Here is a 15,274-nt window from a genome sequence, read left to right as displayed (position 1 = left end):
AATTACCTAAACATATAGACAGACAGAAACAGAAACACTACAGCTTTCATTCCAAAACTTTAGACAGGTATAAGTTACAACTCACACAGCTAAAGCTTTTTAGGGCAAGGGAAGGGAGCTTCTATAGCAGTCTGTACTTTAAAAAGCCTTCCCTCTTTTTTCCTTCAGTCTCTGTGGGCAGTGTTTTGGTTATCTCCTGGGGTGTCTATATTTCAAAGACGTGATAAGATTTATAACCTCAAGGGACAGAGAAAAAATGTAAGCTTTCTCCTAGGAGTTCTTTGGTTAATTGCTATTTAAATTTTCCCTCTCTATTAGGGGTTGGACAGTGTGGGGCATTTCATCCATTTTCTCATTAGTCATCACAATATCCTCCTCTTCATTCTCATCAATTTTCCAGAAATCCCACCTCTTAGGGTCCTAGTCAGGCTTTGTCACAAGCTTGATTAGGACGTTAATCCATGGCATCTTGTTCTTCCTAGCTTTGCAAAATGGCACACTAAAGTCTCCAATTTATTACCCTGCTCTCTCACCTTGACTGTCAACCCCAAAGCTAGCACAGTCTGGACAATTGCACATCCTTCTCTAATCTCAGCTCTTCTTCCAACTTTCTAACTTGAGTTTCAGCCTCTAGTTGGGCATCAGTGGTGCCCAGCCAAGCTGCTCACAGTAGAGGCCAGGCTCACTGTGGCAGCCATTCCTTTCCCTTCCCCACTGCCGTGTGCTTTGCACAGTTCCTGAAACAAATGCATTAGAGCAGCTGGTGTTTGAGGGGCATCTCCGTATTCACAGTAGTCCACAAGCATCTGGCACATAGGCCACCCCTCCTCATGTAGACATCAGTGGCCAACAGAGGATATCCCACCCCAAAAATGCCTCTTTCCCAGGGCCTATTTCTTTGGACTCCTGGCTGGTTCGCCAATTGCTGGTTCACAAACTGGTCTCTGTACACGTGGGCAAGGAAAGACAGAAAAGAGGCAGAGTGCTTCAGAATGTTAGGTGGCAAGTTCAGTAAGCAAGAGAGCTTTCTTATGAGTAAGTAAGCTAGTCTTGGGTGGCTGCGAATCAAGTAGATCTCTGCACCTGCACTCTAAATCTTAACAATCTTTACAGAAGTCTTAATTGGACCCAGTCATGTATTCCAGCCACATGGCCTCAATACCACATTACTAACTGAAGGCTGTGTTCTCAGGGCAGCTTCTGAGAAATCAGAAGTCAAGCAGAACCCACATTCCAAGGACAGAGGAGGGGATGAGGAGCCTCCCATTGCCCAGGTCCAGCTCGGTCAACTAATAGTCACACCCTCTCAAAGACCTTCCCCAAGAAGAACTGCTATTAGCTTTAGTACTTTGAGTTCTATTTTGTTGACTTGGGGCTGTCTGTATTCTACCTACCTCAAGACATTAGCAAGAAACAGAGGAAGCTAGGGTAATCTTCCTTGTTTACAGCCAGATCTCATGAGTAGCATGTATCATAAAGGCAAACTGCTAACTTGAAGGTGACAAATGTTTGGGAAAATTTATAACAAACCAAGGTAGCATTTACTATGTGCCAGGCATTGTTTTCTTTTTACTTATTTATTTATTTATTAAGGTATCATTGATATACAATTTTATGAAGGTTTCACATGAGCAACATTGTGATTACAACATTCACCCATATTATTAAGTCCCCCCACACATCCCATTGTAGTCACTGTCCATCAGCATAGTAAGATGCTACAGAGCCACTACTTGTCTTCTCCATGCTATCCTGTGCAATATAAATTAAGTTTTAAGACACAACTATATACACGTGAGTAAAAATGAAGATAAAATCTAATACAAGAAGGAGGTAAATGAAAGACAAACATACACTATCTGAACACGGAATCCATTTAAATATGCAACTAGCAGGTACTCAGGACTGCAAACTGTTAATGCGTAACTGTTTAAAGGTAAAAATAAATTTATCCTACCATACTAACATTCTGTAAAGTGAGTCATCAACATTCTAAAGTTGAATGGATTAAAAATGGAAATGAATCAAGAAAAAAGATTTAATATATTCAAGCTATTGAGGTTTACGATATGCAATATAAATAGCATGACAAGGTAGGGTAACATGATTCAGCATCTATTGTTGAGACGAATAAATAATAGATCAGAGATGAATTAAGATCTAAGTTTCATACCATACATTAATCCACTGGGATTTACCCAAAAAACTACATTAAAATTTTGAAATAGATAGAAGAGAATTAAACAGTGTATTTAGCTGAGCAGCGGAAGGGAGACAGTCTCCATTCCCCCTCAAAGCCAGAAGCTTAACAAAGGCAAGACAGATAGGTTTAAATACAAACGGGAAACTTTTACAGAATGAAATTAGCATTAAGGGGAAGAGGAATAAAGCCACAGAAGTGACCGGGTTACTGATATATTACTTGAAGAGCCAGCTTTTATTGAAAATATGACTTTTTTATCCATTCAGTCAATGAGTATTTATTGAGGACCTACTACTTCCTAAGCACTGCTCTAGGTGCTAAGGATACAAGAGTGAACAAACAGAAGCCATACCTCAAAAGCATTGCCTTCATACAAGTTACATTCTAGAATTCAGAAGTTATCAAGATCCAAAATAATCTACTAAATTTGTTCAAAAGCTTCTATCTCTGTCTCTAAACTTATTGTCAACTGAGAAATATAAATTAAGTTTTAAGATACAACTATATATACGTGAGTAAAAATGGAGATAAAATCTAATAAAAGAAGGAGGTAAATGAAAGGCAAACATACACTATCTGAACACGGAATCCATTTAAATATGCAACTAGCAGGTACTCAGGACTGCAAACTGTTAATGCGTAATATTTTCTATGTTCTTTGTCCCCATGATATTGCTCTATTAAGGAAAGTTTTCCAAAGAAAAACATAATTTAAATCCAATGGCTTACTGCAAATACAAGATTAGTGGCTAAACTACAGTAGATCAGCTCTCTAGCTCAGTGCTGCCCGGAAGAAACATAGTGCAAGACACAAACGTAATTTAAGTGTTTTCTAGTAGCCACATTAAAAAGGTAAAAAGGAATAGGTAAAATTAGTTTTAATTATGTATTTTATTTAACCCAATAATATACAAATTGTGATCTTTTAAGCATGTAACCAATAAAAAATTATTAATAAAATATTTTACATTTTTCCTGTACTAAGTCTTCGAAATCCAGTGTGTATTTTATATATCTAGCACATCTCAGTTTGGACTAGCCACATTTCAAATGCATAATAGCTCCATGCAGCTAGGGGCTACAGTGTTGAGTAGTGTAGCCCAGGAGTTCTCAAGTGGGGGTGATTTTGCTTGCCCAGGAAACATTCAGCATTATTTGGAGACATTTTTGGTTTCATAACTATGCATCCAGAAGGTAGGGGCCAGGGATGCTACTGGACATCCTAAAATGCACAGGACAACCCTCTCACAACAAAGAACTATCTGGTCCCCAAATATTAGTAGTGCTAAGGTGGCCCTAGAGAGTCAAACAGCCAATATAGTACATGACATTTGCTGATCTAGGGAGTGTATTTTGTGAGGCTTGCTTGGTTTTTTTGTTATGATGCTTTAGATCTGGCTTAGAAATAACTTTTTTAAGCTTCTCTTGAGAAGCACCTGTTTGCTCTAATTTCTCTTAAGGGGCACAGCAGACTGAAAGACTCTCTCCATGGCCAGTTGATGCAGCCACAGAGAGGCACCAGAGCAGTTCATTTGTTCCAAAAGGAAAAATATTGCTTGAACTGGGAGCTGAGAAGACATTAAACAGGGAATTGCCACTGCCATCTGTATCTTCCTGAGGACTATGCGGCTAGGAGATAATGAGCATTTTTTTGCAACCAAGGTGATGGCAATGGGGCAGGGTAGGGACACTGAGGAACTAAATAAAAGGAGCAATGAAATTCAGGTTCTGCCATGGTTCAACGGTCAGGTTCAAACACAGTCACACATGCGCCCATCTGGTGAGGGGAACAAGGTACGACTGATCCATAAGCAAACAGAAGCTTAGGAAGAGACTTCCCCTCTTCCATGTGCACTGACACTCTCCCCACATTTGTGACCCTTAGTGCACCTGTCACCCTGCATGGCCACCGCTTATCTAGTTTGTCCCATCTCTTTTTAACAGGCTACCAGAGCAGAATGTCTGCTGACAGGACAAACATGGGCTTTTCCCCAGCTTGGAGGCCCCTGGGACAAGATACCAGGGGCCAAAAATCATTCCCCCAACTAAACAATTCCTTCCTGACAGCAGAACAACAGCAGGGTAGTCTTCCTAAGCTTGGTGGCTGAGGACTTACCCAAGTTGTTCCTGAATGCAGAGATGGCAGGAATCAGCCAGCAATGCAGAGGCACCTCTCAGCCTCCTAGGAGATTAAAGGCTGCAATACTCCTGTTTGGCACATCCCACAAAGCAAGCAAAGCATTTGGGGTGCAACCAGAATGGACAAGCCTCAGATCCTACAGCATCTTCTTCCTCTCCTCTCCTTAACTCACAAGATCTTAACAGAAACACAGAATGGCAGCCTCTTCCTATAAACCCTCTGGCCCAAGTGAAAGCTTTTCCACTCATGTCCTGGTCCCGCAGCTGCCTTTATGACAAACATCTAGAAAGACAAACTTTAAAGGGGTACTGTTGTACAGATACAGGTTTCAAGAGACTCAAAATATTAAACATGAAATTAAAAAGAAGCTAAAATTTATTTTAAATTAAAAAAGAAATTAAATTGCTGATGCCCTCCTAAAACTGGCTGACATCAGGCTTTCCCACTCTCGCTATCACCAAGTTAAAAAAACTACAAAGCACAGTTCCTTTTCTGATTGTTATCACATCCTTACTCCAAAGGTTATTAACGTGATCCTAAACATCTCAAGCTCTTCCCTTAAGAACTTCAAAATAGCAGCCATTTCAGTGAAGAGGGACAGCAAAATTCTAGACCACCTTCTTGGGGAGGAAGCAGAATAGTAGAAAGAGCCTACTATTCAAAGTCAGGGAGGCATGCTAATCTCAGCCCTGCCACTCAGCAGCTACACATTAACTTGTGCACCAGTTCACTCATCTGTAACTACGCTGTTACCCTCGTGCTGTGGATCAGCTCTGAATATAATTCACAAGTGTAAATATATAAAACCAATGGATATAACAACACCACTGCCATGGTAAAACGAGTATTTTCCCCCAGTTCTCATCTAGTGTTACCTCATAATCAGCAGCAATTGGACTTCCAGTTGTTTCATAAGCTAAATTTTAAGGAACTTATTTAAAGTTCCTCTTACATTGGGGTGTGAGATTAATTTTGTTATTACAATGATAAGGTTTCAAAGGATTAAACTGAAAATAACTCAGGGAGGTGGGAAGGTGCATAAGAAACACCTGGAGCCCCATCGGTTGAGGGGCTGGAAGAGACTTTATCCCATGAGATCTAGAGCAGAGGTCATCAGCACTGGCCACAAGTCGGAATCACCAGGGGAGCTTTCAAACAACCTGATCCTGAGCCCCACCCTAGAGGCTGCTTTAACTGGTCTGCTATAGGGCTCTGCCTTGATATTTTTCTTAATGTTCTTCAAGTGATTTGAATATTCAGCCTCGGTTGAGTATCACTGATTTAGAGAATAAAATGTTGGTCTTTTGCATTTCACAAAATCCGTTTTAGATTTTTTACATTTCAGCTTAAAAAGAAAAAAAAAGCCAAAATGTAATTTGTAAATAAAACTTCCTTCAGTGCCTCATCCTCTGTTCATGTTAAATGCTGAGTCTAAGACATCAGTGGCTCCATCACATGACCCCTGTACTGCAAAGCAGGCTGCGACTGCTGACAATGGGGACGTGAACACCGTTCTCACACTCAGAGGGGAAGATTTGGGCACTTTCCCTATTTTTCTACTATAAGAATACAAGATTGAAAAAACTAAGTGACTGCTTCACACCATACCTGCTTTGGTAAACAGAAATTTTCATCTGAAAGTTGATTCTGTGAAGAGCTAATTCAAAAAAAATCTTAAATAATGAAAACACATGTAATATCTAATTATCTAAATAGGCTAACTCCCTAAAAGAGCAGTGGGGAAGGAAGGGATAGACAGGCTTAAGTCTGCTAATCAGTGGACTTTGGTACACCAAATTAACTTCACATTAGTCAGCAACTTTGATACTGACAGGTTCGACCATTGCAAAGACTTCTGGAGCACTGACCTTTTTATTTTTGATTAAGAGAAAGGGAAAGATTGGTGAGATATTAAAGAAAAGCATTAGCAGAAGGCTACCTAAAAGCAGAACCAAGATTTCACTGAAAGTTTTCATTCACCATTCGTAACGTCCAAGTTCTGTATCTTAACAAAATACTTAGTTATTTAAAGCCGCTTAAAAAAAACAGGAAGCCGGTTCCAACACTTCTCTTCCCTTTTGACAGAAAGCTCCTTTACCTCATGCCAACAAGCTATATTTATTTCCCTTAATAAGCAGCATTTCCTAGACAAGCAGCAGCAGCCTCGTGCTAACGAGTTCCTGGTCAAGGCAGCAGCTGGCCAGCCTCAGGAGACCCATGCGCTGTAGCCGCGTTTCCTTCCCGGGGCGGCACCTGGCGTGGGCACTGGTAGCAGCGCTGTCGCACCTGGCTCCAGGCCACATACAGTCTCTCTCTCTCTCACACTGAACACTTTAAAGCTTTACGGCTGCATAAAAAAGAAAAGCAGGTGTTTTTACTCATCCTATCAGGGTCTGACCAGAAAACCTGCTGAGTCACCGAGTACCAATGGACGGAAATAATGCAGGGAGGGCAAATACTAATCTCCTTCATCCTGTGCTCCTCCCTAACAGCAAGTAGATTCACAGATAATATTCCTGACTGTGAAAACATAAGGGCATAGACAAATTCACATACCCTTATTGTTAAAAAAAAAAAAGCTTTCAGAATCAAACTCACAGACAAAACTACTTTATGATAATAGTTGTTGATAGGTAGAGGGGTTAAGACTGATCTGTTTTTTCTGCTATAATCTTCTACAACTTGCACATTTTCTATGAGACCATAATTCTTTCATAATACTATATCTTAGAATCATATTTCTTGGTAAGAAATTAGACCCACATCCTTGATCCCTGGTATATAACTTGAGCTCAACAAAATATTTCACCAAGTATGAAAACTCCAACCAACGTTAAAGGCTCAGCCTCACACAGAACTAGAGGAAATAGTTAAATGAAGGTCACTGGTCCTCAGGAATACTTGCCGGGTTACCTTTCCTACAGACAGAATATTCTAACTTGATAGAAAGAAAATTCCACCAGGTCTGCTTCCATAATGGCATGTGAACTTTAGTTGACTTCTGCTTATTTTCCATCCTTTCTCCTTGCCTAGCTTAGACGTGCTCATGAAAAACACGTCACCCTTGGGCTTTGGCCTGAAAACAGTAAGAAAAAAACAACTTCCACAATGACAAAGCTTATCAAAGCATCAAACAGATTTCTCTTGCTTTTGCTTAAATTTTAACTTAAAGCAATTAATATCCAAAGTCTTTGGCCTATTATTCAAGAACGGACATCTGGATCTCACTGATCTATCCCTCTAAATCTATGACTTCACACTTTCTGTGTAAAGCCAACAGGGCCAAGTCGTTCCTGTCCACAGCTCTTTATATCCACAGGAGCTTCCCGACTGCTCCCTGTATTTTGTCTCTCACCCCTATACAGGTTTTTTCCATGTTGCCTCCAAACTTACCTTGCTAAGATAAAAATCTTAAAAATCCCTTCTCAGCTCAATATCATTACCATTACATAACACAAATTAAAACTGCAGTGAGATATCAGACACAGCTATCAGAATGGCTAAGATAAAAAAAATGATAACACCGAATATTGGCAAGAATGCAGAAAAACTGGATCACTCATACATTGTTGGTGGGAATGTAAAATTGTACAGCCACTATGGAAAGATATTCAAGTTTCTTATAAAACTAAACATGCACTTACCATATGACCCAGCAATTGTATTCCTGGGCATTTGTCCAGAGAAATGAGCTGATTCATACAAAATCCTATACATAAATGTTCAAAGCAGCTTTATTTGTAATAGCTACAAACTAGAAATAACCCAAATGTCCTTCACCAGGTGAATGGTTAAACAAACTACGGTATATCTGTAATGTGGAATATTATCATATCTAGAAGAACTACTGACACACATACTAAGTTAGATCACAGGGGAATTATTCTGAATGAAAAAGGCCAACCTCAAAAAATTACATACTACGTGATTCCATTTATATAGCATTCTTAAAATGACAAAATTACAGAGATGAAGAACAGATCAGTGGTTGCCAGAGATTGGGGAAGAGGGAGTGTGGGACTGTGGCTATAAAGGGTAGTATGAGGGATCCTTGTAATGGAGCTGTTTTGTATTGTGACTGTGGTGGTGGTCACAGAAATCTACTCATGTGAAAAACTGCAGAGAATACACACACACAGAAGAATGCATGTAAAACTGGTAAAGTCTTACTAAGGTGGATGGATTGTATCTATGTTAATATTCTGTTGAGATATTGTACTGGAATTATGGAAGAAGTTACCATTGGGGAAGCTGGATAGGGTGTATAAGGGATCTCTGTTTTTTCACAATTGCATGTAAATCTATAATTATCTAAAAAATAAAGTTCAAAAGAAAAAAAATTATCCTTAATAACTTTCAACAGCTCCCCAGTGCTCTTAGTAAAAGACTCCTTAGCATGACATGAAGAATTTTCTCTTAGACATCCTACGTTCTAGACTAGTTTTAAGAGCTAACATTATTTGAATGGCAGGCAGCATTCAAAGCCTTTTATACGTACTACCTCATTTAACCCTCTATGATCCCATGAGTTAGGTTCTACCATCAACAGTGTTTTATTCATAAACCCCATAGGCACAGATGACATAAGTAGCTTGAAAGCATCTATACCTAATCACCCTTCAAAGCCCTGCTCCACTGTTAACTTTGTGACTTTTTCCAGACTTAAATTCTCTACTAACAGTATCTAGCACTCAGAAGATAGGGAATAAATGTTTAATTAACATAAGGTCTAGACAAAAGGACACTAAAAAGTTACAACTCTGGCTCCTTAAGGATTTGACACTGATTACATTGAGTCTATATTTCTCCAAAGTGAAGCTTCAATGGGAAAGCACTGTACAGTATACACTAGGGACTGAAAACACCCATTAGTGAGAGAATGTTGATCAACAAGGCAACAGCTTTCATACAGCAAAGAGGGACAGGTACCGTCAATTTAATGAAACTCCAGTGTCAACTGCCGATCTTTCCAACTTTTCACATAAAAAATACATGAACACAAACTTCAACTTCCTAAACCCAGTAACCCCCATACTTTCCTCTTAGTTACTCTTGAAATTCAAGGAAAGGAATAACTTTTTTTCTCATAAGAAAGATATTTCTTCCAATTTAAAATGATAGCCATTATCTCCCTTGGAGAAAACTAGATTATTATCTAAAGGCTCCTTTACATTCATGGATTTCCTTGAAAAACTTTCTGATTATCCTGCAACAATAGAATTGTTCCAGGTACTCTCTGAAATCTGAATGAGTCTCTCTCTCCAAAGGATTCACATCTTAAAGACAAACAGCAGAGGCAGAGGCAGAGGCAAAAACAATTTCAAGTCCATGAATGAAGTTTGATGGTTCATATTCCCTCTGCTCCCTCCCTAGCCCTATCCCCAACCCCCATAAGTTGCCTTCTTTTAAGCAAAACCTTTTCAGAAGGCACCAAAGGGGAGTCTAAGTGGCAGAGAGAAAGCAAAACAAGTGTGAGGCTGAGAGCCGACCTCTCCCTCTCCTTCTCCTGCTCCTTTGTAAGTAACTATAAATTCCTAACAATGACCTAATGCCAATAAAGAAAACAAAATTTCTTTTTAAGTTACCTATCCTATGAAAAGAGGTGTGGTCTAGTACAACAAGCAGATAAGAAAAGAGAAACAGAGGAAAGAAACACTGACCGGTCGAGTTCTCTCATACTTGGAGTCCTCGTGGTCTCTGTGCTGCCCGGAAGTGCTGGTTCGCTCCCTCATGTTTCTGTACCCAGGACTGGGGATGATATACTCTTTTCCTATGTCAATATCCTTCATCTTCTCTGAGTGAAGGTGCCAGGACTCACAGACTCTTGGTTTCACTTGAGAATTTCTGAAATTAAAAATTCATCATAGACAGATACTTCTTAAATTGTGCTTAACCATATGCACAATGCTTTAAAACAGAAAAAAGGGCAAGAGCATTAAAATTTTCCACTGTTATATCTATAAAAACAATTTTTTTTTTGACCTGGTGCTAAGTGCTTTACTTGTATCACACAATTTTTTTTTTTTTGAGAGGGCATCTCTCATATTTATTGATCAAATGGTTGTTAACAACAATAAAATTCTGTATAGGGGAGTCAATGCTCAATGCACCATCATTAATCCATCTCAAGCCTAATTCTCGTCAGTCTCCAATCTTCTGAAGCATAATGAACAAGTTCTTACATGGTGAACAAATTCTTACATAGTGAATAAGTTCTTACATGGTGAACAGTACAAGAGCATTCATCACAGAAACTTTCGGTTTTGATCATGCATTTTGAACTATAAACAATCAGGTCAAATATGAATATTCATTTGATTTTTATACTTGATTTATATGTGGATCCCACATTTCTCCCTTATTATTTTTATTTTTAATAAAATGCTGAAGTGGTAGGTAGATGCAAGATAAAGGTAGAAAATATAGTTTGGTGTTGTAAGAGAGCAACTGTAGATGATCAGGTGTGTGCCTGTAGACTATGTGTTAATCCAAGCTAGACAAGGGCATTAAAACATCCACGGATGCAGATTTCTCTCAAAACAGGGAGGGTGAGGTTCTAAGCTTCACAACTATTGATCCCCAATTTCTCATCTGATGGCCCCCCTGCGACTGTGCCTGTCTTAGGTTGTTCCTCCCTTGAGGAATCTTACCCGTCTCTGGCTAACCAGTCATCTTCCGGGGCCATACAGGGAGATGTAAAGTTGGTAAGTGAGAGAGAAGCCATGTTGTTTGAAAAGGTTAGCTTTTTACTTCTTTGCAGATTTATGCCCTGTGGCTTCTATGCCCAGCATTTATCTTGAGGAATCTTTACCACTTGGAGGAATTATGATACTTGGCAAATTCGATATGAGGCACAAATTCTATTTAAGGGTTGTAATTAGGAAGGAAGAAGAAAAGCTATAGAGGTAGCAGATGGAAGAAAGCATGGGAGGATTGATTATTTCTTTGACATATCTTCTTGTAGAGTAACTTAAGCATGTATAGGTTTTAAACTACTAACTAAATTGCGCACACATATTAACATAATAGGAATACAGTTACATAAACAAAGCAGATCTATAATTACCAGCCATCTCCAGTGAAGCCAAGAAAACCAGTTAGGCACCCTAGGCATTTGTGAAAATTTGTCTATGATATGATGGATATTATCCAACTGTACTTGAACAGTCTGAGAGAAATCAGACAAATTAAAGCAACCCATTTCTGAGAACTGTTCACATCCCATATGTTCTTTTAACTGTAGATAGTCTGTAGTCGTAAGATTTTGGAGCGCTACAACTTGCTATAAAAACAATTTCTCAAAAAATTTTCAAGTACCATTTCATTTTTTAAAGGAAAAAATATGTGCAATAGAATCAACAAAAATGATCTCCTCCCACCTCTAAGGGGGGACAAAAGATAAGAGAAAATGAACATACTAGTAAAGAGACACTTGCTTCAAGAGACACTCTTCAACGAAGTTCAAACCCAAGGTATACAGCATTTAGATAGGTCTAAAATTAAAAAAGAATTTAAGACTCTTTGGAAACAAATGAAGTTTGTTTCAAGCATTACAAACGCCACAGTTCAAAAACAGGTGTCATTTCTCCTATTGAATTTTACTAATGAAGTCTTACAAAACACCTATTCAACCAATGATATAGCCCATCTCTGCATTTTTATAATTAGGTAATGGGTTAGCTGATGTTATTTTAAAGTTCCATGAAGTTACAGGGCTAAGATACAAAACAACATTATACCTTAACTTTGAGATTGTCCTAAAATTAGATAGTGGTGGTGGCTGCGCAATTCCGTAAAAATACTCACCAAACGCTGAGGTATAAACTTTAAAGGGGTGAATTTTATGGTATATAAATTATATCTCAGTAAAGCTGTTATTAAAAAAGCAATAAGAAAACAAATTCCCCAACCTGTCCTACTAAGTCTTACCTAGTTTCTACCTGAAACACTGTCTAAATCCTTGTTTGCCTAGCTAACTCTGTCAACATCCTGTATGAACACTGGTTACTTTTGAAAAAATATAACATATACATTCCTCTCTAAAACGTTTCCTCCACTCTAAGCTGGGTTCAAAGCTTCCCAGATACGAACTGAAAAAACACCCTTTATAACAGCTTCACTAGAAATTTAAGTATAGCCACTTTGCCTTTTGGATTCCATAAATTTGTAACTACCACTGTGACTTAAAAGTACTACTTTGCAGACAAAATGCTAATAGCTACAATTCACTTTTTAAGGCATCAAAAAAAGGAGAACCCGTACTAATCCTCTAATTAAAAAAAGACTAAATCTGCTCTACAGAGACGTTTCCAGCCCAAAGAAAGCTTGACTTCTTGCCTTTCAGAGGTCCGGTTCAAATACTCTGGGTTGATCATGCTAAGTTGCTTATCTTAAAAAAAAAAAAAAAAAAAAGAAGTCACCTTGTCCAATGACAAACTGCCGCAGAAAGAACACCAGCTCACATCCAAGAGCACAGCAATCATGTCACTGAGACCTCATTAAGCTTAAACAATAAACAGACCTGGCTCCTGCCGGTGTCCCCGGTGTTGACCTGCAGCTGCAGATCAGGGAAATCCTTCTTGTTACAGGGATCACAGAAGGCCAACCCTCCTCTTCAAAGGTTTGCTAGCCTACCTGATTATCTGGAAGCTGAAAAGGTTAGTCCTACTTTGAAAAAAGGCAGGAGGGGAGGAAGTTGGAAAGAGAGGAGGCCAAAGTAACTTATTCATAATACCAAATGCCACGTTAAGAACATAAAGATCACCTCAATTATCTAAGAACCGTTGATAACCAAGGTTTCTTTTTAACCACTTTATTTCAAATTATTCTGCATCTGAAGGGTGTTGGCAACAGTTTTCCATTACCTCCAACACTCCTGCTTCTTTAATTTCCTGGGGAAAGCAGCATGGCTATGAAGAGCAGGCAGGTCTACAGTGGCACAAAGTTACTATCTCTTGGCCTTGAACATAAGGTTATCCATCACTGGTGTACCAGGAATATAAGGCAGGGCACCACACACAAAAGCCAGCCAAGACCTAGGAAGCCTCATAGGTTTTGGAAAAAAACAAGGCCCAAATCTGGAAAAAGCAATTAAGATCACTAGGCTAGACTTTGTTTGATACTGTTTGTATTTCCCTATTTTCTTCTGTTTGCCCTTAAAGTTGTTAAAAAGTATTTTTTAAATGCTAACTTGCCTCAGCTATCAAGAGAGAAAAAAGGGAAGAGATTTTTGTTTATGTTTGAGTCAGAGCTGTACAATGACACTAGCAGAAAAAGCAAACAGTAAGACCACCACCACCCCTCTTCAGAGAAGTACCCATACTCAAAAATCTATAGTGAGGCCACTGATCAGCTGCCTTTTTTATCAAGACTCTCCTTCCAGGGACAAAAGTGTAGGCATTCTCCCTGCACAACGATGCAGAGGAAGCTGCATTGGGGGAGGGGGGTTGCACACGATTAAAGGAACCATAACTAGCTAGACTGGTGTTTCCAAATTGCCTTTACTACATTCCTTAGGTCTCCAACACCTCAGGAATCTCATTCCAGGCTCTGAAGCTGCACAAGATGACTTGAAGCTAAAAGATTACATATTTACCACCCTCCTATAATCCACTTGTTGCGTCTCCAACTTTCTGCACCTTTCACTTATGCTAGAGACCCCAGTATAACCTACCCATCTCTTCCTTCAAAACCTGAAACATTGCCACTCATTCATTCCTGTGCCCATCTGCCTCCTGCCTCTCCATGTCTGTGCAGAAACCAAATGACCCCTGCATAATAAACACAGAGCAACGTGCAGCTCTGGGTGATGGTGGAAGTGAAAAGGGCACTGATGACAGTAGAGAGATCTGCGTTTCATGCCTGGCTCTGACCAGGGTTTGCTCTACGTGCTTGTCACGAACCTCATTTTACCCATTTGCAAAAAAAACCGAGAGGATGACTTCCAAGGTCGCTGGTAGCTAAAAATCTCCGGTGTGCGGCTTGAGGGAGGGTGCCCCAGGCCGCCCTCCCCACAACCTTGAGGATGGGGGCTCCTCTCGGGCCAGCTTCGCCTGGGATGCCCCGGCCCCGCCCTGGGGATGCCCTAGGGCGTTCCCACCGCCAGCTCGGGCCTGGCGAGTGATAGAACCCCAAACCCACGGGCCGCGGGCGCAGCTCCCCCTGGTGGCTGCAGCCGTGAATGTCGCCAGTACCCCGACCATTCATCCCACCCTACCTGCCTTCCCACGCCAGGACCTCACCGCGAGCCCTCAGGGGTCGCGTCCTGAGGAGAGCGCGGCGGCAGACTAGAGGGAGGCCAGGCCCCGTTTCTCTGGTCCCGGCTTGTCCTGAACTGCTCGTATTTCGGATCACAACCCGCCAGCCCCGGAGGAAACACACGGGGAGATCCTCGCGGCAGCCGAGGGAGAAGGAAACGATCCGAAGGTGGCCGCCACCTACCTGCGATCCGGCTGCAGGACGGCCGCACCGGCCACTCGACCACGCTCCCGAGCATCAGCCCCGCAGCAAAACAAGCCTTTATAGCGGCATTGACCGCCACACTGCGCAGGCGTGTTGCACAAAGACTGCCCAAGGCTGAAGGGAAATGTAGTCCCCCGTCCAGGAGCCAGAGGCTCCAAGCCCGGCAAAAGACTCCATTTCCCAGAAGCACGTAGAAACCCTGGAGGCGGTGCAGGCTGCTCCTCCTTTCCAGCACGCTCCTGGCTCTGCACCATCCTTCCCAGAGCCTCTGCGAGCCCGTCTGGAATCTTCCACGAGGCCGTGTGCCCCAATGGAGGGCCGGGAGGGTTGACTCTAGCCCTGTGGGCGATCAGCCCAGTGTTTTTAGGCAACGGGGTCGCGACGGTGTGCGGCCGTTTATAGTCAGAAAACACCGTGAAGGTCATAATAGCCTCTGTGTCCTTGCCACCAACCAGCCCCACATCTGTTGT

The 15,274-nt window shown here is 40.9% G+C and overlaps 1 protein-coding gene across 4 annotated transcripts in view; it reads right to left on the bottom strand.

Moving 5' to 3' along the window:
* The window catches only part of ABCC5 (ATP binding cassette subfamily C member 5), a 74,949-nt gene extending 60,021 nt beyond the window's left edge, over positions 1–14,928 (bottom strand). For 2 of the 4 annotated variants that reach the window (XM_017680586.3, XM_017680589.3), the window contains exons 1-2: positions 14,784–14,928; positions 10,004–10,187 (exon numbers count right to left, since the gene is read on the bottom strand). In XM_017680586.3, the coding sequence (XP_017536075.1) occupies positions 10,004–10,132 (129 nt within the window). In that variant the 5' untranslated portion in view covers positions 10,133–10,187; positions 14,784–14,928. Of the gene's footprint in view, positions 1–10,003; positions 10,188–11,761; positions 11,837–14,783 lie in introns of all 4 variants that reach the window. The other 2 variants (XM_017680587.3, XM_017680590.3) reach the window with 2 other exon arrangements.
* Between the last annotated feature and the right edge of the window lie 346 nt (positions 14,929–15,274).

This window comes from Manis javanica, chromosome 3 (genome assembly GCF_040802235.1).
Source record: "Manis javanica isolate MJ-LG chromosome 3, MJ_LKY, whole genome shotgun sequence".
NCBI classification, from domain to species: Eukaryota; Metazoa; Chordata; class Mammalia; order Pholidota; family Manidae; genus Manis; species Manis javanica.
This window is presented reverse-complemented; position numbering and strand designations above follow the sequence as displayed.